Source organism: Crassostrea angulata, chromosome 8 (genome assembly GCF_025612915.1).
Source record: "Crassostrea angulata isolate pt1a10 chromosome 8, ASM2561291v2, whole genome shotgun sequence".
Classification (NCBI taxonomy): domain Eukaryota; kingdom Metazoa; phylum Mollusca; class Bivalvia; order Ostreida; family Ostreidae; genus Magallana; species Magallana angulata.
In genome coordinates, this window is record NC_069118.1 from 35688700 (window position 1) to 35715212 (window position 26513).

General features: G+C 34.1%; 1 protein-coding gene across 6 annotated transcripts in view; it reads left to right on the top strand.

Annotated features, from left to right (window-relative positions):
* The window catches only part of LOC128158169 (plexin-B-like), a 342553-nt gene that overhangs the window by 217652 nt on the left and 98388 nt on the right, over positions 1–26513 (top strand). For all 6 annotated transcript variants that reach the window (XM_052820921.1, XM_052820923.1, XM_052820920.1 and 3 more), the window contains one exon: positions 6921–7020. In XM_052820921.1, coding sequence (XP_052676881.1) covers positions 6921–7020 — 100 coding nt within the window. The remainder of the gene's footprint in view (positions 1–6920; positions 7021–26513) is intronic.

The following is a 26513-nucleotide window of genomic DNA, read 5'->3' on the forward strand; positions in this document are numbered from 1 at the left end:
TTCAGACCTATTCTGATTTGCCCTGAGATGTTTCGCACCTCGATGTTTCGCACCTGCTTCAGAGCGAAACATCTTACTGTATTAAGATACTTTTCTCATATTATAATTCCTCTAAAATTAATTATTACCTCTACAAGAATTGAAATATGTTTTTAAAAAACCCATTGAAACGGTGCTTGCTTTTATGCATGCTATATTTATGACAGCGTGCTTGCTTGATTAGGATTTTTGTTTATTAATTTTATGAAGCCATGTCGTTTTATATCGTTCAGAACAAGAGGTGTGAATTGTGTTGTGATAACAATTATAGCCTGTCATTTACTTGAGAATTACCTGTATTTTATTATGAAAAATTCGGGAATGTTCTTGTAATTACAAATGTATAATATTATATAGTTAGCATAGCTCTATTTTGGGGATCATTATTTAATTACATAAACTATCTGCTTGAACTTTACATTACTCCCCCACCCCCCCCTCCCTCCCCTGCATCCACTTTTTATAACTACGATTTTTACCAGTCTTATAAAATTAATATAAATTTAATCAAAAAATTAAAATTCTTATAGCAAAAGTCAAACTAAATCAAACATAATCGTTAACAATTTGATTTCTATTCCATTTTTATTTTTTTTTGTAAATTTTTAATTTAACGGATGACAGTAAATACAAAATTGACAAAGATGTCAAGTTGTATAGTTTGGGCCCCGCAAGGATTTGCGGGTGCCCTATAGTAATCACTCTGTCCGTCTGTCTGTCTGTCTGCCTGTCTGTCACTCTTCCGTCCATAATTTTCTGTTTTTTTTCTGACTACCCCGGTAATAACTTTTTTTATGGTTGCCCAATCAAGTTCAAATTTGGTATGGTAGTTAGGCAGAAATACATATTTTGATGCTTAGTTCTGGTTCTCTATGTCTTCTGGTTTGGAGCTGGGGTGGTGGGGTAGATTCCTTAACTATGCATAAGAATGAATGGGCAAAGAGAGATAACTGCTGAGAATGTTACCATTGTATACTTGGAAGGCTGTGCAATATTTGTCCTTTGGGATTATTTAACCTTCCACAGGAAGAAAATCCTAAGCTTTATCTTTATCTGTCACATTGAAGTTAAAGTCAATTTTGAATGATGTGTAGTATTGTGTACATTCTTTGAAATATGGATTTAAAATATAATATTCATACTTTATTTTGGTTAAAATACTGTACACAATGATTTATGATAATTTTATTGAATTCTAAAATCAAGATATATATTAAGATATCCTTTTTCACTGTTTTATTTTTTAATTATTTTATTTTTTTCTGCCTTAATGCTGTTGATTTTAACAGGTAATCAGATAATAACCCCATTCTGTCATTTCTGAAACAAAAAATCTTATTGTAAATTTAGAAGAAAAGGATGAGAGAGCAGAACAATTAATCCCCTGGGATGAATTATCTTGCCTGCTGCAGAAAATTTAGAGGCTTATCTCTATCTGCCATATGAAGATTAATGAAGACCTTTGTCTGCAACTGATGTTTGTTTTGAAGTTGAGGTCAACTGCTGCCCTCCCCCCCCCCCCCCCTCTTTTTTTTTGCTTGTCAAGATATTTTGGATGAGCCTGCCCCCCCCCCCCTCCACTTTCAAAAACGATGCTACGTGCCTGATGGATAACAATGAAATGACATTTTTTGGAAGGTTTTTAGCTCACCGAGCTGAAAGCTCAAGTGAGCTATTCTGATCATATTTTGTCTGTCGCCCGTGTGTCCGTCTGTCCGTCCGTCTGTCTGTAAACTTTTCGGATTTTCAACATCTTCTCAAGAATCACTGGGCCAATTTTAACCAAACTTGGCACATAGCATCCTTAGCCTCAGGGGATTCAAAGTTGTGAAAATTAAGGACCACGCCCTTTTGCAAAGGGAGATAATTAGGAATTTATGAAAATTTTCGAGAAATTTTCAAAAATCTTCTTCTCATGAACCATAAGACCAGGAAAGCTGAAACTGATGTGAAAGCATCCACAGGTAGTGTAGATTAAAATTTGTGAAAATCATGACCCCCGGGGGTAGGGTGGGGCCACAATGGGGGGGGGGGGGTCAAAGTTTAACATAGGAATATATAGAGTAAATCTTTCAAAATCTTCTTCTCAGAAACTAATCAGCCAGGAAAGCTGAAACTTGTGTGGAAGCATCCTCAGGTAATGTAGATTCAAATTTGTGAAAATCATGACCCCCGGGGGTAAGGTGGGGCCACAATGGGGGGTCAAAGTTTAACATAGGAATATATAGAGTAAATCTTTCAAAATCTTCTTCTCAGAAACTAATCACCCAGGAAAACTGAAACTTGTGTGGAAGCATCCTCAGGTAATGTAGATTCAAATTTGTGAAAATCATGACCCCGGGGGTAAGGTGGGGCCACAATAGGGGGTCAAAGTTTAACATAGGAATATATAGAGTAAATCTTTCAAAATCTTCTTCTCAGAAACTAATCACCCAGGAAAACTGAAACTTGTGTGGAAGCATCCTCAGGTAATGTAGATTCAAATTTGTGAAAATCATGACCCCGGGGGTAAGGTGGGGCCACAATAGGGGGTCAAAGTTTAACATAGGAATATATAGAGTAAATCTTTCAAAATCTTCTTCTCAGAAACTAATCACCCAGGAAAACTGAAACTTGTGTGGAAGCATCCTCGGGTAATGTAGATTCAAATTTGTGAAAATCATGACCCCCGGGGGTAGGGTGGGGCCACAATGGGGGGTCAAAGTTTAACATAGGAATATATAGAGTTAATCTTTAAAAATCTTCTTCTCAGAAACTAATCAGCCAGGAAAGCTGACACTTGTGTGAAAGCATCCTCTGGTAGCTAGATTTAAAGTTGTGAAAATCATGACCCCCGGGGATAGGGTGGGGCCACAATGGGGGGTCGAACTTTTACATAGGAATATACAGAGTAAATCTTTAAAAATCTTCTTCTCATGAACCATAAGGTCAGGAAAGCTGAAACTTGTGTGGAAGCATCCTCAGGTAGTGTTAGATACAATGCTGTGAAAATCATGACCCCCGGGGATAGGGTGGGGCCACAATGGGGGGTCGAACTTTTACATAGGAATATACAGAGTAAATCTTTAAAAATCTTCTTCTCATGAACCATAAGGTCAGGAAAGCTGAAACTTGTGTGGAAGCATCCTCAGGTAGTGTTAGATACAATGCTGTGAAACTCATGACCCCCGGGTGTAGGATGGGGCCACAATGGGGGGGGTCAAACTTTTACATAGGAATATGTAGAGTAAATCTTTAAAAATCTTCTACTCAGAAATTAATCAGCCAGGAAAGCTGAAACTTGTGTGGAAGCATCTTCAGGTAGTGTAGATACAAAGTTGTGAAAATTATGTCCCCCGGGGATAGGATGGGGCCACAATGGTGGGTTGAAGTTTAACATAGGAATATATAGAGTTAATCTTTAAAAATCTTCTCAGACACTAATCAGCCAGGAAAGCTGAAACTTGTGTGGAAGGTAGTGTAGATACAGAGTTGTGAAAATCATGACCCCTGGGTGTAGGGTGGGGCCACAATGGGGGGTCGAAGTTTAACACATGAAGACATGTATATAGAGTAAATTTTTAAAAATCTTCTTCTCAGAAACTAATCAGCCAGGAAAGCTGAAACTTGTGTGGAAGCATCCTCAGGTAGTGTAGATTCAAAGTTGTGAAAATCATGACCCCCGGGGGTAGGGTGGGGCCACAATGGGGGGTTGAAGTTTAACATAGGAATATATAGAGTAAATATTTGAAAATCTTCTTCTCAGAAACTAATCAGCCAGGAAAGCTGAAACTTGTGTGGAAGCATTCTCAGGTAGTGTAGATTCAAAGATGTGAAAATCATGACCTCTGGGTGTAGGGTGGGGCCACAATGGGGGGGTCGAAGTTTAACATAGGAATATGTAGAGTAAATCTTTAAAAATCTTTTTCTCAGAAACTAATCAGCCAGGAAAGCTGAAACTTGTGTGGAAGCATTTTCAGGTAGTGTAGATACAAAGTTGTGAAAAGTATGTCCCCCGGGGATAGGATGGGGCCACAAGGGGGGGGGGTTGAAGTTTAACATAGGAATATATAGAGTTAATCTTTAAAAATCTTCTTCTCAGAAACTAATCAGCCAGGAAAGCTGAAACTTGTGTGGAAGGTAGTGTAGATACAAAGTTGTGAAAATCATGACCCCTGGGTGTAGGGTGGGGCCACAATGGGGGGTCGAAGTTTAACACATGAATACATGTATATAGAGTAAATTTTTAAAAATCTTCTTCTCAGAAACTAATCAGCCAGGAAAGCTGAAACTTGTGTGGAAGCATCCTCAGGTAGTGTAGATTCAAAGTTGTGAAAATCATGACCCCCGGGGGTAGGGTGGGGCCACAATGGGGGTTGAAGTTTAACATAGGAATATATAGAGTAAATCTTTAAAAATCTTCTTCTCAGAAACTAATCAGCCAGATGATTCTTTATAATTGATAAGATTTTGGCCCCAGGACAATTCTTTGGCTTTACAAGAAGGTTCAGAGTTTGATGTAGGTTTATATCCCATATATAAACTATTGTTAAGGATCTTTTGAGAACTGCAATACTCAACATATGATATGACTATAAAATCATCCTGTTAGAAAAGGGACTAATGATTATAAACATAAGAATATCCAGGGGAAAAATGGATTTTATTTATACAGGATCTACATGTATTATTGTACATTGTCCAGATAGTTTGTATTAATTATGACTCCATTAGGCTGATTTTATTATACCTATTGTTCCTCAGGTGAGCGATGTGGCACATGCGCCTCTTGTTTTTTTTATAGAAGACTGTACGATAGTTGATTATGCATATGTTTTTAACTGAATATGAATATTTCGAATAAATGTACGAGTATAAACAGGTCATTAAAATATTATTACCGGTAATAATTTTCAATAAATCATGATAAATATATCAACATCTCAGGGCGAAACAGAATAGGCGCGAACCATCCCGGATTCCAATAATCGATGACGCATATTGCTTCCCAAAATATGCCACCACGCGTTTATTTGTGCGTCCGCTTGTTTCATGTTGATGTATGTTCGTTTTACATTTATGTCTGTTGGTTTTACTTTTTGTGTTCGATTTGTATTTAGATATCTTTGGTTGATTTTATGTACAGAAGACTGTTGGTTTTGCACTTATGGTCATTGATAATATTATTTCAGATTGCTGAATTTAGTTTATCGTTGATTTTGTAAAATTGTATTTTTTGCTCTTTCCCCTACCCATAAGACCATAGGTTACAAAATTGATTTGCAGTGTTATCACAGAAGAAGACACTGGAAGATGTTATTGTATTAATAGTATGATAATGGTGGTGTTGCCTTATCTCACTGAGTTCTGTAATCTTTGATTAGCTAATTAATATGTTTTTGTTTAAATCTTAATTGCCTGACGTCATGACGTCAGGCATATCTAAGGTTTAAAAGTTGTAATCTCCGAAACAGTGCAGACAATGGGACACGCAATATCATGATATTTCACAAAAAAGATTAACCGATGCATGTTTAAGATGTAAGCATTTACATTCACAATTGATGAAAATGTTATATGGATGTAATAACAACAGTGAGCAAGAGTTTTCAAGTAAAAGGGCCGTTAACCATGCAGTGCACGTGTGTAATCCTGATTTAAAAATAGATCAGCATTCCACGTACCATATCTTTGAACAGTGAAAAGGGGGTAGGGGGTCATCGCAACAAGTTGGAACATATTGTCTATTACGGTACAATGTAAGTAATAATTGGTGTTGAATTATCATTATTACAAGAGAGTTTTCAGTCTGGATTAAAACAAATATATATTTCAATTATATATTTTACTGGAGGAATGTATCGCCAAAGCGGGATGTGACCAGATTTTTGTTCAGTTGGGCGATTTCATTAATCTTGAAAAGGGATCATAACTCGCGTGTCTTCCTAAATGTACATTACTACATTTAACAATTTCTAATCAAGTGTGTTTCTTAATTCGATAGATTTCTTCCAAAACATCCGATCCAAAGTATAATATACATGTATCTAAATTCATCTGACCCCCTCCCCATGAATCTCTGCCAATGGATGAGTTCATTCGATGGTGAACGCTAATAGCAGGACTTCGCGCCATAATGTCTCATTCATAGTTTTTGTGGCCGATTAGTTGATGAGTCCATTGGGATCATGCAAATACCCCAGAGCACACCATGTGTTTACATCACAGGAATGTAGCATCAGGGGTTGTGATGAGGGAGGCTGCTTCCCCCTCCCCACTTTTTTTGCAGCTGGCTCTTTTCTTAACTTTTTAGAATGAATGGAAATATCATGGATTTGCCCCCTCCACTTTTGTAGGAGCATGCAAAAAATGAAACTGCAAATAAGGAATTCTAATTGGATTGAAGTTACAGTTATAGTTATTTTTCATGAATTTTAGAATTCATCTTTTTTCAATTGCTTGTCAAGATGATTTTGATGAAGATGCCCACACACATTCAAAAACAATACGTGTTTGTATACCTTTTTAAATTTTTAAATAAAAATGCTTTTCAGTTGAATTTGCTTCTTAATATAACAAACACAATTTTAAAAAATGACTATCTACCTTCCAGCTTTCAAGCTTACATGCACTTATATTATAATTATGTGTACTTTCCTAAAAAATTGAATTAATAAAATAAATGAATTTCAAGTGTGCAGGTACATGTTCTAGATCGAAGAAAGGACTGACATTTCATCTTAAATTTCACGTTCCGTTTATAAATTTATGATCAGCAGCGAAAATTAAAATTAATTTCTGATAAGATAGCCTAATTTATACATGAATGCTTCCATTGAATAATATTGTTTAGTCAGGCAAGCTTTTTGGAAAGCTATTACTTGTATTTATTTTATTTTCAGTGGTGGAAGGAAGTTGACTATTTCTGGAACTGGTTTTAATGCTGTTGATAATATTTATTTATTTGTTATCTTCAATGATGGGTCCTACTCATATAATGAGGTAAGAATAAAAAAAAAATAGAAATTAGAAATTTAATGAACTGCATGCTTATGTTAAAAAAAAAACCTTCACATTTTAATGCTGGAAATTAAAACTACCTGGTTTCCCAATACAATGCATAAAGAAATTTCAATATTTTCAATATTTATCTCAGCTATTAAGTGCCTTGTGGCTTACAAAATGTAGGTTTGTGAATATGAATCTTGTCATTTAAGAAAAAATATCTAAAGTATATTAACATATTACAGTAACAGAATTTTATATAAGCATCCCCACCAGGAATTCATTTCAAAATTAGAACAATAATGTCCGGTAATTCATTTTAAGAAAAATTGATAGAAAACACATCATTAAACATAGGCTTTTGAAATTGGAATAATAATTTAATTTTCAATTGCAACATACTTTTTAGAAAATTATTCATTTCCAGGATTTTAATGACATATGTGAGCATCAATATTTAAAAGTTTTGAAAATTTTGATTTAAAAAAAGGTCACTGTCAATGATCGTAAGTTACATGTGTCTAGGTGTCTAGAATCTAGACAAATCAGTCTCAAGGTTATGGAAATGGGCAAAAAAACATTAAATAAATATGTAATGTTTGTAACAATGTAAATTGTAATAATTAAGACTGCAAGATGTATCAAACCCCCAATACATGCATTACATTTTACATTATTATATTTTGTGCTGTGAAATTTAATAATGTAAAATGTAATAACATACAAACATGGAATCAATGTATTTCAATGTTTATTTAGACCAACAGCAACTTAAGATGAAAACCAGCTATATAGAGAATAAAAAGACATTTTATTAAGGTTTTCAGGGTCGATAGAGAAATATCATACAATGCAAATAGAGAATGTGTTTATTATTTCACAATATATTGAACTATTCTTAAACAATTGAATCTGTTCTCTACAGAGAACAGAATGTAATATACTGTATTTTTTCCGAAGATTAGTCGGTATTTTTTTTTCTCTGAAGCAGAGCACCCAACTTATCGTCTAATTCGACTTGTGTAAGGCTTGAGGTCAGAAAATTGTTAAAAATAGCATTGAAAATCTTGGTTAAAAGCATCTTGAGTTGGCTGTGTGATTGGAAATTACCTTATTGAATTCAATGTTCATCTTTAATAATTATCGTTTTTACTCATTTGTTAATACTGTATACATAATAATAACAGTAATTAAAACTAGATGCTGTCATTAGACAGTAATACCCGCACCAAGTGTTTGCCCATAAATAACACTGTTTTGTACCGGTTTAATTAAAAATGAAGGCCACATGCAAGCTCCGGTAATACATTTAAAAATTATAATTTTCATAACTGAAGGATGAGATCCCTTCCCATATGATAATACACGCGAGCAGCACTTTATGTGCAATTTGGGGTTGAACTGTTTGCTGTGAATTTTCAGTTAATCAATAATCTTAACATTTCATGTCATAGAAAGTATAGTGGTCTATATAATTATTACAAACAAAATTAAAAATTAAATTATGCCCCCTCCCTGTTAGATTTACTTCTGTGTGCCTACATGTACATCATCATGTGCACAGATTTAGAGAAGGGGTGGGAGTGATGGGTCCAGACCCCCCCCCCCCCATGAAAATTCATTTATATCAATAGTAAAATTACCAAAAATACACCTTCGACCCCAATGCTCTTGCAGACATGTAAACGCTCTAACCCATTGCAGTTCAATGTTAGGTAACATTATTTGGGGGGTAAATATTTAATTAATATTTAATATACTTTATTGTTTATCTCAATAGGAAGTATACATCACAATATGCAGGTGTCCTGCACCACCTTAAAGCTGTTAATTACCTAATAAAAAAGTGCAAGTGGATTTGAAGAATAGGTCATAAAACTAGAGCAGAGCTTCCGTTGTTGCTGCGAGTTGAAAATATATGTAATGTGGTGTCAAACGATTATAATTACTAAACTTTCAGTTCTGTTTTTGTTATAAAAACGTGTTGTGATTGAAAGCCTGCATATAAAACGTGTATTGAAAAAGAAAATAAGAAAATGTTTTACTTTATGTAATCGTAACAAACATTATTTAAAAAATGAAATATTAAATGGCGAGTTAAATTTTCAAAGGGTAGCAAGCATTGTTGTTAATAGTATGTACTCATGGGTCATGCCAGGAATTGTGGATTTTTTTTAAACCGAACCCGTTTACAAAACACGTAACCTTTTCTCTAAGATAACTTTTTTATTTAAATATTTCTAAATTTTTGAAAACAATGTACAATTTAGAATTGTTGCGTGCTGACAAAATTTACAGACCCTGAAACGTACTACTACACCAAAAAAGCGTGCGACTTACGTGCAAGAAACGTTTCGTGTTAACCGTTTCGTGTGAATCGTGAAGCGTTTCGTGTAAACCGTTTAGCGTTTCGGACAAAGCGTGCAGAGTTTCGGACAAAGCGTGTAAATCGTTTCGAGCAAAGCGTGCGAGAGCCATGTGAAACGTTCATCAGATTTCATTCGGAACTCTCTGACAATTTGTTTCAAAATTGCGCCCGTATTTTACATTGCATGTACTTTAAACTGTTTGTAATTGGCAAAACTCTTTTGTAGGTATTTTCATGGGAAAAAAATCTAGAGGAAATGATATACTTATCTTTTTACGAAATTGAATTTATATTTAACAAACAAAAGAAAGGTATATGTATTAAAAGACGACTAGTTACAGCGTACATGTATATATAACGTTTTTATACGATGTTTCAGTACTGGTCCAGTCGTTTTACCGGTAACGAATATTTGCCAGTATCGAATAATTTTTAGAAAAATTACTAGTGGAAGACGAAGTTGAGGTTTTAAAAAATCCTAGCTAGGTAATTATAAAACAGAAATAGATATTCTATCAGTGCGTGAAGTTGTTTGCCATTTGCACGATTATTCACCGAATAGTTTACAAATTAAAAATGTGACCCAGATATGAGCTGCCGGAAGTTCAAAGCAGAAAAAACGAAAGTGTGAAAACAATTAAGCCTAACTATGAATATAAGTTTGTTATTGATCCCTATTTAGTGGATAATTAGTAAATATAATTCATTTTAAAAGATAATGCATCATATCAAATAATAATGGAGCTTTGAATGAAATTACGACTTCAAATAGAACCACGTGTAGTTTTCCTAGTTTCGGTTCATTGCGACAGAAGTATTATTTGGCTGCATATATTGATAGATATACGGGAAAAACAAAGGAAAATGGCAACTACTTATCATCAATTACTATTATAAAGTGTTTTTATGAACATTCAATATTATAAAGTAACGCAAATGAAAACTGTTCGAGTTTTAATTTGACGGGAAAACAGTATATATATGATAAAAATAACGATCATATTATTTGTTTAAATGACATATTCCCACAATTGTTTTTCCTTCTTCATTTATAAGTCCATTAACATGTACCTCTAGTATATTTTTGAAATTAATTCGCCTCAAAATTTTCGGTCAGAAGTGATAAAGGGCGCTTAATTCGATACTAGGAAACGAATTCTCAAAACTAGGAAAATGGAGGGGGTGTTGAAATTACTTCCTTTATATTTTCGGAAGTTTGATATTACAGTTTAGAAGGACAAAGAAACGCGGTTTAAACATAAAATAAAAACATTTAGAATTCCGGTAATAATAGTTGCATGCACGACGAAACCGCATACTGATTCGTTACCGGTAAAATGACTGTGCAATATTAAAATTCGCTATACATAAAAAATATTAAATACAATTAGAAAAACATGATTTCTGTTGGAACAAGCCTTAATCAACTTTAACTTACACCAGCGTGTTTTGATAAGCATGTATTTTTTTTATTATTTATTTACATCGATAACTCTTACTAAGACCATTCGGCTTTGTACAAGCGGCACACATAACCTCGGACATCTGGTGAGACCTGCACCTGGCTGAACCTGTCAATCAAACTCTGTGTATTTTTTTTCATTGGATGGTCAAGCGTCTCTTTTTTTGTCAATAGCCAATGGAAAAATTAATGACTTCAATGTAATCGGAATCAGTATTTGATGAAGCACACAATTTAAATGATAGAAAATTTATTAATTATTTGAACAAAATTAAATGTAGAAAGAAAACATACTGATAATTTCTATGAATTGCAGGAAGTAAGTTCTTTGGAATCCCTATTATAGATATTTTTACAAGTAATTATTTTAATAATTTAAACCACTGTTAACGGAAAACAAGAGGTCTTAAAAGTAATTAACGCACAGGGATTTGCCTACAATGTACACAGTCATGCAATTAATTATTATGGGAAACTTTACGTATGGTACTTAATTCAAATAGATCATGATAATCTATACACTGTACGCCGTTATACATGTACATGTAAGGAGCGCCGGTAATATAAACGAAGATTGAGTCAAAAAATTAAATCATTTTTATTTCTTGTTCTTTTCAATACAATGTTAAATTACTCTGAAAAAAAAACCGAAATAGTAATTACAACTTTCTTTTTTGTTTAATCATTTGAATTTTTTCTGAGGTGCATGGATATGTACAGAACATATTTATTTACGCGAATGATACGACATAGGAAAAAAATTAACGGATGTTTGTATTACATTGTTTTCTAACAAATGTGACTAATTTAATTTTAAATATTTTTCAACATTATCAATGTAAATAATATCAGATTTATTTACTGTTTGTATTTTTACATCGTATTCTCTGAAACCAATAAAAATACTAATGTTAGAAGAAAAATCAAATCCCGCCCAATACTGAAAACCCGATTTCAGTTTGTAATCATGCGGATTTTAATTTTGGTATTGACTATTGAGTTACGGTAACATTTTTTCTGGATGATTTTTTTTATTTATTATTTTATGTAGTAAAAGCACCATCCAATTGTTACTCAATTAACATAACAATTGATGACCCGGGGCTATATATGTTCTGAGCTGTGTGCGCTGAAGCGACACAAGATTCTCGGTCGCACGTGGCGGTTGAATTAACACAGACTGACCGAATAAACAAACGGGTGGGAAAGTGAAACAAAATGTTACACATAAGAAGAAGCCACCAAAAATGATTTTCGACAGATCTTGATATCGTTTCGCCATTCAAAAAAAAAAAAAAATACAACGCGAGCTCCTGTCAGCGGGGCGGGAGGGGGGGGGGGGGGCAGCAATGAGTTCGCTTCCACAATGAAACGAACATGTAGAAAAACTACAGAAGTGATTAATATGTGACCGATAGAATCTAATCTAAAGTGTTTAAAACTCATGTGAATATTCTTTTAAATAATCATCGGATGCCTCAAATCAGGACATTCTTTTATCGTGCTAGCACCTACCGCAAACATGTAACATGGAACTTTGATTATAATTTGATTTGATTTTTAAACTACCTTGTACGCTATCGTATACATCAATGCTAAATCAACTGTACAAGTAAAATAAATTTATCTTTTCACCTTAAACCAATATAATAGTTGAAAACATAATAAAATATAGTTGTGTCCGTGCAAAATATGAAACATGAACGCGTGATAAGGTACATGTACATGTAGAAGATCACGAACCGACCGCGGATCACTTGTCTACTCGCGCCGGATCTCCTCAGCCATGTGCGATGGATGATCATCATTTAAATGTTTAATATTTAGGGGTTGTTGTTGTTGTTGATTTAAAGCATTATTTGTACAGTTTATAAAATATTTTACATCTGACGGTGTTTCCGATTTGGAGTAATATCGTTCATTAATATTCATTTACACTCAAATTTAATTAAATAAATACAAAATGGACAAACTTTGATAACATAAATATATTAACTCAAACACGTTCATATGCATGGAAGTGTGCGTCTTTCTTAATTGACACCCAATTGTTTAATCCATAAAAAAATATGTGTAATCAAAACGAAAACAATTCTTGAGTTTGCGGATAAATAAACTCATATATGAGAGACGCAACTCTCGTGTATTAGATAACCGCTGACCGCTAGGTAGTCCAGCCGCGACCATGGTGACCGATTTTCTCGGCCGCGGGCGAGGGAGAGCTTACGTAATGGTACACACACACAGCTCTGATTCAAGGTAGATTTTAAATGCGTGGAGTTAATAACTAAAATGTAATGCATCGATATTTTTTTTCATTCCATATTTTGTGGTTTACTATAAAAGAAAAACAATGATTTGTTTCCCAAATCTCGTTTTTAAGGATTGTGCAATATAAGAACTTAACAACAATGACTTAAACTCCTAAAATAAAGCACGTATTCTAAAAAAAAAATTCTTATGAATTAATGCCGTTTGTATAAACCAGCATACTTTCTGCGGTAACTTTATGCCAGTTGTACGCGCAAAGACTTTCGTTAACTTGTCAAATGAAAACAGGTACATGTTAACATGTAAAGCTTTTTACACTCATACTACACAAATCTCATACAAAATAACATTGTAACGACCTTTATAAGATCCCAACAAACAACTTTTCCAGCGACAGCCATATCAAAATCCTAACCGTTTTTGAGTTATTTAGCAAATTTTTTTAGGGGCCATTGGCCCTTAATTTAAGGGGCCAGCCCTCTTTATTGGTGTCAAATGAAAGCCCTTGATATTTTGCACAACTTTTATTCTACATGTCTTAACAAAATGTTTTTCGTTTAAAAGATATAAAGGAAAACATGTCTAAATTTTTGCACTTTTTTGAATCCTGTTTTTTGACCCCCTACCTTTTCCTAAATAAAAAACGTAATCTAAAAACCAAAACAGATGTGCACAACTACAATGTCTCTGTTATTCAAATTCGTTGGATTCCCATTCCCTGCTATCATACTCTCGGAGCCTTTGTCTGGAAACAAAAGGCCCTAAAAAAATTTAAAAGGGGAATAACTCTTTAACGGAAAGAGAATTCTACATTTTATGAATTGCTTAAGATAGTGTTTTGTAAAGTACATTAGCCCTGAAAATTTGAGCAAAAACCGTTCAGAAATGAGCAAGATATGAAGCCTCAAAGTTCGCGTCTAGGAAACAAAAAAAGAAAAAAGAACTAGAGCAGAGCTCGTGGCAAAGCCACGAGCAGGTCTTCCGTTGTTGCTGCGAGTTGAAAATATATGTGATGTGGTGTTAAACGATTATAATTACTAAACTTTCAGTTCTGTTTTTAGCTCACCTGAGCTGAAAGCTCAAGTGAGCTATTCTGATCACATTTTGTCTGTCGTCCGTCTGTCCGTCCGTCCGTCCGTCTTTCCGTAAACTTTTCACATTTTCAACATCTTCTCAAGAACTACTGGGCCAATTTCAACCAAACTTGGCACAAATCATCCTTAGGCAAAGGGAATTCAAAGCTGTGAAAATTAAGGGCCACGCCCTTTTTCAAGGGGAGATAATTAGAAATTTATGAAAAATTTTGAGATATTTTCAAAAACCTTCTTCTCAAGAACCATAAAGCCAGGAAAGCTGAAACTTGTGTGGAAGCATCCTCAGGTAGTGTAGATTCAAAGTTGTCAAATTCATGGCCCCCAGGGGTAGGGTGGCGCCACAATGGGGGGTCGAAGTTTTACATAGGAATATATAGAGTAAATCTTTAAAAATCTTCTTCTCATAAAATAATCAGCCAGGAAAGCTGAAACTTGTGTGGAATTATCCTCAAGAAGTGTAGATTCAAAGTTGTGAAAATCATGAACCCCGGGGTTAGGGTGGGGCCACAATGGGGGGGTCAAGGTTTTACATAGGAATTTATAGAGTAAATCTTTAAAAATCTTCTTCTCAGAAACTAATCAGCCAGGAAAGCTGAAACTTGTGTGGAAGCATCCTCAGGTTGTGTAGATTCTAAGTTGTGAAAATCATGAACCCCAGTGTTAGGGTGGGGCCACAATGGTGAGGGGGGGGGGTCAAGGTTTTACATAGGAATTTATAGAGTAAATCTTTAAAAATCTTCTTCTCAGAAACTAATCAGCCAGGAAAGCTGAAACTTGTGTGGAAGCATCCTCAGGTAGTGTAGATTCAAAGTTGTGAAAATTATGATCCCTGGGGGTGGGTGGGGCCACAATGGGGGCTCAGAGTTTTACATAGTAATATATAGAGTTAATCTTTAAAAATCTTCTTCTCAGAAACTAATCAGCCAGGAAAGCTGAATCTTGTGTGGAAGCATCCTCAGGTAGTGTAGATTCAAAGTTGTGAAAGTCATGATCCCTGAGGGTGGGTGGGGCCACAATGATGGGGGGGGGGGGGGTCAAAGTTTTACATGGGAATATATATAGTAAATCTTTTAAAATCTTCTTCTCAGAAACTAATCAGCCAGGAAAGCTGAAACTTGTGTGGAAGTATCCTCAGGTAGTGTAGATTCAAAGTTGTGAAAATCATGATCCCTGGGGGTTGGGTGGAGCCACATGGGGGGGGGGGGTGGGGGGTTAAAGTTTTACATAGGAATATATAGAGTAAAACTTTTAAAATCTTCTCAGAAACTAATCAGCCAGATGATTCTTTATAATTGTTAAGACTTTGGCTCCAGGACAATTCTTCGGCCTCACAAGAAGGTTCAGAGTTTGATGTAGCTTTATATCCCATAGATAAACAATTATTAAGGATCTTTTTGAGAACTGCAATACTCATCATGTGATATGACTATAAAATCATCCTGTTAGAAAAGGGACTAATGATTATAAACATAAGAATATCCAGGGGGAAAATGGATTTTATTTATACAGGATCTACATGTATTATTGTACATTGTCCAGATTGTTTGTATTATGACTCCATTAAGCTGATTTTATCATACCTATTGTTCCACAGGTGAGCGATGTGGCCCATGGGCCTCTTGTTGTTATAAAAACGTGTTGTGATTGAAAGCCTGCATATAAAACGTGTATTGAAAAAGAAAAATAAGAAAATGTTTTAGTTTATGTAATCGTAACAAACATTATTTAAACTAGTAGACTAATTGTTCTCGAACAATTAGAGGTCTTTCCACCTCATTGTTTTCTATGTTTGAAATAAGATTGCTTCAATAGAATAAATTATTTTTTCTGCGTTACTTCATAAAAAAAAGTGTCAAACGATTAAGTTTTCAGTTTTTTAATGCTTGACCTTGACCTTTGACCTTCATGTCATTTTCATCTGACAAGGTAGACGCTTCAATACCAAATGGTCCGATGTATCTATGATTATTGATTCAAAAGTTATTTGTGTTTCTTTATTAAATGTTAGAAACCTTCTGGGGCAATAACTGCTAGAAAGGGACTTTGGACCCTGTCGGTATGTATAGATTGGAGAAGCGTCTAAGTATACTGAACACATTAGTAAAAGTTTCAAGTCTCTATCTCTAATGGTTAATGAGGAGTTGCGATAACAAGCATTTTGTACAATAGGGGCAATAACTCTATAATTGTTACATGGTAAGGGTCAAAGGGTTATATTTTGAAATGTCTTAAGATGTCCTACTACATCCATGAAAAAGTATTTCTCTACCATCCTAAACAAAAGAGATACAAAAACTCATGAATTAAGAGAGAGTTTCAAATGACCTTGACCTTTGACCTTTATGTTATTTTGTTTGGCCAAGGTAGATGCTTCCATCCCAAGTGGTCCGAAGTCTCTATGATAAGTAATAAAAAAGTTGGAAGTGGTTTTATGGAAATTCAAATACTTTCAGGGGCAATAACTTCTAGATGTGGACCTCAGATCCTTTTGGTATGAATAGATTGAAGAACCGTCTATGTGTACTGAAGACATTGGTAAAAGTTTCAAGTCTCTATCTCTTATGGTTTCAGAGGAGTAGCGATAACAAACATTTCGTACAATAGGGGCAATAACTTTGTGTTTATTCAAAGGTATGAGCCGAAGGGCTATATTTTAAAATGTCTTAAGATGTCCTAATACATCCATGAAAAAGTTTTTTCTCTACCACCCTTAACACAAGAGATCAAAAAACTCATTAATTAACAGATTTCTAAATGACTTTGACCTTTGACCTTTATGTTATTTTGTTCGGCCAAGGTAGACGCTTCCATCCCAAGTTGTCCGAAGTCTCTATGATAAATAATAAAAAAGTTGGAAGTGGTTTTATGGAAATTCAAATACTTTCAGGGGCAATAACTGATAGAAGGGGGTCACGGATCCATTCGGTATTAGTAGATTGAAGAACTCTCTAGGTGTACTGAAGACATTGGTAAAAGTTTTAAGTATCTATCTCTTATGGTTTCAGAGGAGTAGCGATAACAAGCTTTTCTAACACAAGGGCAATAACTTTGTAAGTTCTTGGAGTTATCAAGCAAAGGGTCATTTGGTACCATAACTTTTAATGGCCAATAACATAAAGAAAAAATTGTTTCAATATCTCTTGAAACAAAAAAGCTGTCCCTGGAAAAAAAGAGAAGAAAAAAAATAATAAACTAGTAGACTAATTGTTCTCGAACAATTAGAGGTCTTTCCACCTCATTGTTTTTTATGTTTGAAATAAGATTGCTTCAATAGAATAAATTATTTTTTCTGCGTTACTTCATAAAAAAGTGTTAAACGATTAAGTTTGCAATTTTTTATTGCTTAACCTTGACCTTTGCCCTTTATGTCATTCCCATCGGACAAGATAGACGCTTCAATACCAAGTGGTCCGATGTATCTATGATTATTGATTCAAAAGTTATTTGTGTTTTTTATTGAATGTTCAAAACTTTCAGGGGCAACAACTGCTAGAGAGGGACTTTGGACCCTGTCGGTAAGAATAGATTGAAGAAACGTCTCAATATACTGAATACATTTGTAAAAGTTTCAAATCTCTATCTCCAACGGTTAATTATGAGTAGCGATAATAAGCATTTTGTACAATAGGGGCAATAACTCTATAATTGTTACATGGTAAGGGTTAAAGGGTTATATTTTGAAATGTCTTAAGATGTCCTATTATATCCATGAAAAAGTTTTTCTCTACCATCCTAAACATTAGAGATCTAAAAACTATTAATTAAGAGATTTCCAAATGACCTTGACCTTTGACCTTTATATCATTTTGTTCATCCAAGGTAGACACTTCCATCCCAAGTGGTCCGAAGTCTGTATAATAAGTAATAAAAAAGTTGGAAGTGATTATATAGAAATGTAAATACTTTCAGGGGCAATAACTACTAGAAGGGGGGCTCAGATCATTTCGGTATGAATAGATTGAAAAACCCTCTAAGTGTACTAAAGACATTGGTAAAAGTTCCAAGTTTCTATCTCTTATGGTTTCAGAGGAGTAGCGATAACAAGCTTTTCGTACAAAAGGGGCAATAACTTTGTAACTATTTAAAAGAAAGAGCCAAGGGGATATATTTTAAAATGTCTTAAGATGTCCTATTACATCCATGAAAAAGTTTTTCTTTACTACACTAAACAAAAGAGATCTAAAAATTCATTAATTAAGAGATTTTCAGATGACCTTGACCTTTGACCTTTATGTAATTTTGTTCGGCCAAGGAAGACGCTTCAATCCCAAGTGGTCCGAAGTCTTTATGATAAATAATAAAAAAGTTGGATGGGATTTTATGGAAATTCAAATACTTTCAGGGGCAATAACTACTAGAAGGGGGTCTCGGATCCTTTCGGTGTTAGTAGATTGAAGAATCCTCTAAGTGTACTGAAGACATTGGTAAAAGTTCCAAGTCTCTATCTCTAATGGTTTCAGAGGAGTAGCGATAACAAGCTTTTCGTACACAAGGGCAATAACTTTGTAAGTTCTGGGAGTTATCAAGCAAAGGGTCATTTGGTACCATAACTTTTAATGGCCAATCACATAAAGAAAAAATTGTTTCAATATCTCTTGAAATAAAAAAGCTGTCCCTGGAAAAAAAGAGAAGAAAAAAAATAAGAATAATAATAAAAAACATAAGAAAAACAAAAGGTCTTTCACCTGAAAGGTGGAAAGACCTAAAAACATAAGAAAAACAAAAGGTCTTTCACCTGAAAGGTGGAAAGACCTAAAAATGAAATATTTAATGGTGAGTTAAATTTTCAGAGGGTAGCAAGCATTGTTGTAAACAGTATGTACTCATGGGTCATGTCAGGAATTGTGTGTTGTTTTTTTTTTTAAACCGAACCCGTTTACAAAACACGTAACCTTTTCTCTAAGATAACTTCTTTATTAAAATATTTCTAAATTTTTGAAAACAATGTGCAATTTAGAATTGTTGCGTGCTGACAAAATTTACAGACCCTGAAACGTACTACTACACCAAAAAAGCGTGCGACTTACGTGCAAGAAACGTTTCGTGTTAACCGTTTCGTGTGAATCGTGAAGCGTTTCGTGTAAACCGTTTAGCGTTTCGGACAAAGCGTGCAGAGTTTCGGACAAAGCGTGTAAATCGTTTCGAGCAAAGCGTGCGAGAACCATGTGAAACGTTCATCAGATTTCATTCGGAACTCTCTGACAATTTGTTTCAAAATGGCGCCTGTGTTTTACATTACATGTACTTTAAACTGTTTGTAATTGGCAAAACTCTTTTGTAGGTATTTTCATGGAAAAAAAATCTAGAGGAAATGATATACTTATCTTTTTACAAAATTGAATTTATTTTTAACAAACAAAAGAAAGGTATACGTATTAAAAGACGACTAGTTACAGAGTACATGTATATATAACGTTTTTATACGATGTTTCAGTACTGGTCCAGTCGTTTTGCCGGTAACGAATATTTGCCAGTATCGAATAATTTTTAGAAAAATTACTAGTGGAAGACGAAGTTGAGGTTTTAAAAAATCCTAGCTAGGTAATTATAAAACAGAAATAAATATTCTATCAGTGCGTGAAGTTGTTTGCCATTTGCACGATTATTTACCGAATTGTTTACAAATTAAAAATGTGAACCAGATATGAGCTGCCGGAAGTTCAAAGCAGAAAAAACGAAAGTGTGAAAACAATTAAGCCTAACTATTAAAAATAAGTTTGTTATTGATCCCTGTTTAGTGGATAATTAGTAAATTTAATTCGTTTTAAAAGATAATGCATCATATCAAATTATAATGAAGCTTTGAATGAAATTACGACTTCAAATAGAACCACGTGTAGTTTTCCTAGTTTCGGTTCATTGCGACAGAAGTATTATTTGGCTGCATATATTGATAGATATACGGGAAAAACAAAGGAAAATGGCAACTACTTATCATCAATTACTATTATAAAGTGTTTTAATGAAAATTCAATATTATAAAGTAACGCAAATGAAAACTGTTCAAGTCCAGTTTTAATTTGACGGGAAAGCGGTATGATAAAAATAACGATCATATTATTTGTTTAAATGACATATTCCCACAATTGTTTTTCTTTCTTCATTTATAAGTCCATTAACATGTACCTCTAGTATATTTTTGAAATTAATTCGCCTCAAAATATTCGGTCAGAAGTAATAAAGGGCGCTTAATTCGATACCGGGAAACGAATTCTCAAAACTAGGAAAATGGAGGGGGTGTTGAAATTACTTCCTTTATATTTTCGGAAGTTTGATACTACAGTTTAGAAGGACAAAGAAACGCGATTTAAACATAAAATAAAAACATTTGGAATTCCGATAATAATAGTTGCATGCACGACGAAACCGCATATTGATTCGTTACCGGTAAAATGACTGTGCAATATTGAAATTCGCTATACATAAAAAATATTAAATACAATTAGCAAAACATGATTTCTGTTGGAACAAGCCTTAATCAACTTTAACTTACACGAGCATGTTTTGATAAGCATGTATTTTTTTTATTATTTATTTACATCGATAACTCTTACTAAGACCATTCGGCTTTGTACAAGCGGCACACATAACCTCGGACATCGGGTGAGACCTGCACCTGGCTGAACCTGTCAATCAAACTCTGTGTATTTGTTTTCATTGGATGGTCAAGCGTCTCTTTTTTTGTCAATAGCCAATGGAAAAATTAATGACTTCAATGTAATCGGAATCAGTATTTGATGAAGCACACAATTTAAATGATAAAAAATTTATTAATTATTTGAACAAAATTAAATGTAAACATAGAAAACGTACTGATCATTTCTATGAATTGCAGGAAGTAAGTTCTTTGGAATCCCGATTATAGATATTTTTACAAGTAATTATTTTAATAATTTAAACCACTGTTAACGGAAAACAAGAGGTCTTAAAAGTAATTAACGCACAGGGATTTGCCTACAATGTACACAGTCATGCAATTAATTATTATGGGAATCTTTACGTATGGTACTTAATTCAAATAGATCATGATAATCTATACACTGTACGCCGTTATACATGTACATGTAAGGAGCGCCGGTAATATATACGAAGATTGGGTCAAAAAATTAAATCATTTTTATTTCTTGTTCATTTCAATACAATGTTAAATTACTTTGAAAAAAAAAATCCGAAATAGTAATTACAACTTTCTTTTTTGTTTAATCATTTGAATTTTTTCTGAGGTGCATGGATATGTACAGAACATATTTATTTACGCGAATGATACGACATAGGAAAAAAATTAACGGATGTTTGTATAACATTGTTTTCTAACGAATGTGACTAATCTAATTTTAAATATTTTTCAACATTATCAATGTAAATAATATCAGATTTATTTACTGTTTTTACATCGTATTCTCTGAAACCAATAAAAATACTAATGTTAGAAGAAAAATCAAATCCCGCCGAATACTGAAAACCCGATTTCAGTTTGTAATCATGCGGATTTTATTTTTGGTATTGACTATTGAGTTACGGTAACATTTTTTCTGGATGATTTTTTTTATTTATTATTTTATGTAGTAAAAGCACCATTCCAATTGTTACTCAATTAACATAACAATTGATGACCCGGAGCTATATATGTTTTGAGCTGTGTGCGCTGAAGCGACACAAGATTCTCGGTCGCAGGTGGCGGTTGAATTAATACAGACTGACCGAATAAAGAAACGGGTGGGAAAGTGAAACAAAATGTTACACATAAGAAGAAGCCACCAAAAATGATTTTCGACAGGTCTTGATATCGTTTCGCCAATCAAAAAAAAAAAAAATACAGCGCGAGCTCCTGTCAGCGGGGCGGGAGGAGGGGGGTGGGGGGGGGGGGGCAGCAATGAGTTCGCTTCCACAATGAAACGAACATGTAGAAAAACTACAGAAGTGATTAATATGTGACCGATAGAATCTAATCTAAAGTGTTTAAAACTCATGTGAATATTCTTTTAAATAATCATCGGATGCCTCAACTCATGACATTCTTTTATCGTGCTAGCACCTACCGCAAACATGTAACATGGAACTTTGATTATAATTTGATTTGATTTTTAAACTACCTTGTACGCTATCGTATACATCAATGCTTAATCAACTGTACAAGTAAAATAAATTTATCTTTTCACCTTAAACCAATATAATAGTTGAAAACATAATAAAATATAGTTGTTTCCGTGCAAAATATGAAACATGAACGCGTGATATATAAGGTACATGTAGAAGATCACGAACCGACCGCGGATCACTTGTCTACTCGCGCCGGATCTCCTCAGCCATGTGCGATGGATGATCATCATTTAAATGTTTAATATTTAAGGGTTGTTGTTGTTGTTGATTTAAAGCATTATTTGTACAGTTTATAAAATATTTTACATAAACAAACAAACCATTAATTTATGTGACGGTGTTTCCGATTTGGAGTAATATCGATCATTAATATTCATTTACACTCAAATTGAATTAAATAAATACAAAATGGACAAACTTTGATAACATAAAATTAAAACAGTTCTTGTATTTACGGCTATATTAACTCAAACACGTTCATATGCATGGAAGTGTGCGTCTCGGTGTGCGAATCTTGTGTATTAAATAACCGCTATGTAGTGCAGCCGTGGCTGAGATCCTCGGCCGTGGGCGAACGATAGATTACGTAAAGGTACAACGCACAAACCCGCACAGCTCAGAACCCAGGAAGCTTTGAAAAGATCGCAGTATAATGACCTTACTCTATCAAATAGAAGTTATTTATTTTAAACTTAAAAACCCACAATTGATCTATGTCTATTATTGCTTGATTGAAAATGACATTCCTTTATCAATTAACTGAACGATTTCTTAATTGACACCCAATCGTTTAATCCATAAAAAAATATGTGTAATCAAAACGAAAACAATTCTTGAGTTTGCGGATGAATAAACTCATATATGAGGGACGCAACTCTCGTGTATTAGATAACCGCTGACCGCTAGGTAGTCCAGCCGCGACCATGGTGACCGATTTTCTCGGCCGCGGGCGAGGGAGAGCTTACGTAATGGTACACACACACAGCTCTGATTCAAGGTAGATTTTAAATGCATGGAGTTAATAACTAAAATGTAATGCATAGATTTTTTTTTCATTCCATATTTTGTGGTTTACTAGAAAAGAAAAACAATGATTTGTTTCCCAAATCCAGTTTTTAAGGATTGTGCATTGTAGGAACTTAACAACAATGACTTAAACTCCTAAAATAAAGCACGTATTCTAAAAAAAAATTCTTATGAATTAATGCCGTTTGTATAAACCAGCATACTTTCTGCGGTAACTTTATGCCAGTTGTACGCTCAAAGACTTTCGTTAACTTGTCAAATGAAAACAGGTACATGTTAACATGTAAAGCATTTTACACTCATACTACACAAATCTCATACAAAATAACATTGTAACGACCTTTATGAGATCCCAACAAACAACTTTTCCAGCGACAGCCATATCAAAATCCTAACCGTTTTTGAGTTATTAAGCAATTTTTTTAGGGGCCATTGGCCCTTAATTTAAGGGGTCAGCCCCTTTTTATTGGTGTCAAATGAAAGCCCTTGATATTTTGCACAACTTTTATTCTACATGTCTTAACAAAATGTTTTTCGTTTAAAAGATATAAAGGAAAACATGTCTAAATTTTTGCACTTTTTTGAATCCTGTTTTTTGACCCCCTACCTTTTCCTAAATAAAAAACGTAATCTAAAAACAAAAACAGATGTGCACAACTACAATGTCTCTGTTATTCAAATTCGTTGGATTCTCATTCCCTGCTATCATAGTCTCGGAGCCTTTGTCTGGAAACAAAAGGCCCTAAAAAAATTTAAAAGGGGAATAACTCTTTAGCGGAAAGGGAATTCTACATTTTATGAATTGCTTAGGATGGTGTTTTGTAAAGTACATTAGCCCTGAAAATTTGAGCAAAAACCGTTCAGAAATGAGCGAGATATGAAGCCTCAAAGTTCGCGTCTAGGAAACAAAAAAAAAAAGAAAAATAAGAATAATCTTAATTTTTTTCCCGCACAATAATAGAAAGGTCTTCCGTTTCCAATGGAAGACCTTAAAAATAAGAACTAGACACGATCTCGTTGCGAGCAACGAGGAGGTGTTCCGTCTGATTTTAGAATTTGAGATGTATGTTCGATCTTGATTTTGCTATTTAACAGCTAAACATGATTTAGAATTTAAAAAAAAACGGGGTCTACATTCTAAGGGCCAGATACTATTTTGTTTCAGGGATAAGAGCTTTGTTCAACAAGTGTTTAGAAATTCGACACCGTTCTTGAGATATCTGAGAAAAAAAAGTTTTAGGGGCCAGTCCCTTACCTCCTTATTGGAGCCGCTGAACCAAATTTTGAAGGTTGCATTTTGTAAAGTACATCATTTTGAGCATCTTTTCTTCTAAACTGCATTTCAAAATATTTTCCTTTTTGAGATATAGGTGGTTATAGTTTATGGACTCTTGACCCCTAAAAAATCCTTATTCCATAACACATGAATATATCATTACATTACTTGGATACAGAACTGTCAGATAAACATATTTGCTGCTATAGCCTTTCATTAAATTTCCCTCAGTAAAGAGCTACAGATGAAACATTTTAGAGCCCTTTGGTTCCCTAATTTTAGGGGCCAGCCCCCTTTTTGATATCAAATAAAAGGTCATGTAATTCCCAACTCATTTTGTTCAACAACTGTTTAGAAATTCGTTACCGTTCCTGAGATATATGGGAAAGAACATTTTAGGGGCCGATCCCTTTACTCCTTATAGGGGCCGTTTAACGAAATTTTGAAAATTGCATATTATTTAGTACATCATTCTGAGCATCTTTTCTTCTATACTGCATTTCAAAATATTTTTCCTTTCTGAGATATATGTGATCAAAATTCTGGACTTTTGGCCTCTAAAAACCCCTAATTACGTAACATATGATAAAATCATTACATTGCTTGGATACATAACTGTTAAATAAACATATTTGTTTCTATAACTGTTCACAAAATATCCCTCAGTAAAGATCTACAGATGAAAGACTTTAGAGCCCTTTGGTCCCCTGATTTTAAGGACCAGCCCCTTTTTCTTGATATCAAAGGAAAGGTCTTGTAAATATAAACTTTTTTTGTATTACATGTGTTAACAAAATATTTTTCAGAAAAGAGATAAACTAAGAAAACCATGAAAAATTACGACGATTTTTAGTCTCAATTTTCGGGACCAGGCGAGCTTTAACCCCGTTTGAGCATAACAAGTATGAATGCCAAATAGCACATTTACAATCTCTTGTCTACAATCCCTGAAAGTTTGAACTCAATATCTTTTACCGTTTAGGAGGAGATCCCTGGACAAGCCGACCCTCTGAAAAGCGCTAAAACGTCATTATCTCAAGAACGGAAGTGACGTCATCAAAATAAAAAATATGTATTTAGTTCAAATAAATATCTATCGGATCTGAAAGTTTCATGAAAATCGATTGAGCCATCTCCGAGACATCGCCTGCACAAAAATGCGTAAGAAAAAAAACCAAGAATAATAATAGGGAAGAAGAAACAAAGCAATAACAATAAGGTCTTCCGTTGGAAACGGAAGACCTTAATAATCTTAATTTTTTACCCGCACAATAATAGAAAGGTCTTCCGTTGGAAACGGAAGACTTTAAATACATGCATGTTATAAATAATTGATCTTTGTCTGAAGTTACGTACACAACACAGGTCTGCAGGTCTCATTAGCGGGTACTAGTTTTACCCAGCTCTTCGATTAGATGGGTTCACGTGTATACATACATGTATGTGTTTTCCATATGCAGAAAAGGATTAGTTAAGATCAGCTCAAGGAATTCATTATTCATATAAAAAATGACGTTTTTTCACAAAAAACCTTCTTCCTTGAACTCCTCCTACATTTTCAACAGTAGGCAAATCATCGCTTGGAATATGTTTTAGGGTATCCTATAGATGCGCAATAAGGTTTCGGAATTTTCAATTTTGTCCTGGGGGTCATTTAATAGCTGAAAAATGACGTTTTTTTAACAAAAAAACTGGTTTCAAAATGACATTTTTTTTATCAGTAGCCAAATGATCTTCTAGAATATGATTGGGGGTGTCATATTGAAGTGTGATCAGGTTCCAGAAATTTTTTTTATAAAGGGGATCAGTGGGCAACAAAAAATGACGTTTTTTTGCAAAAAAAGTATGGTTACCAGAATTCCTCTCACAACTTTTGGAGTAGCTCCGTCATCT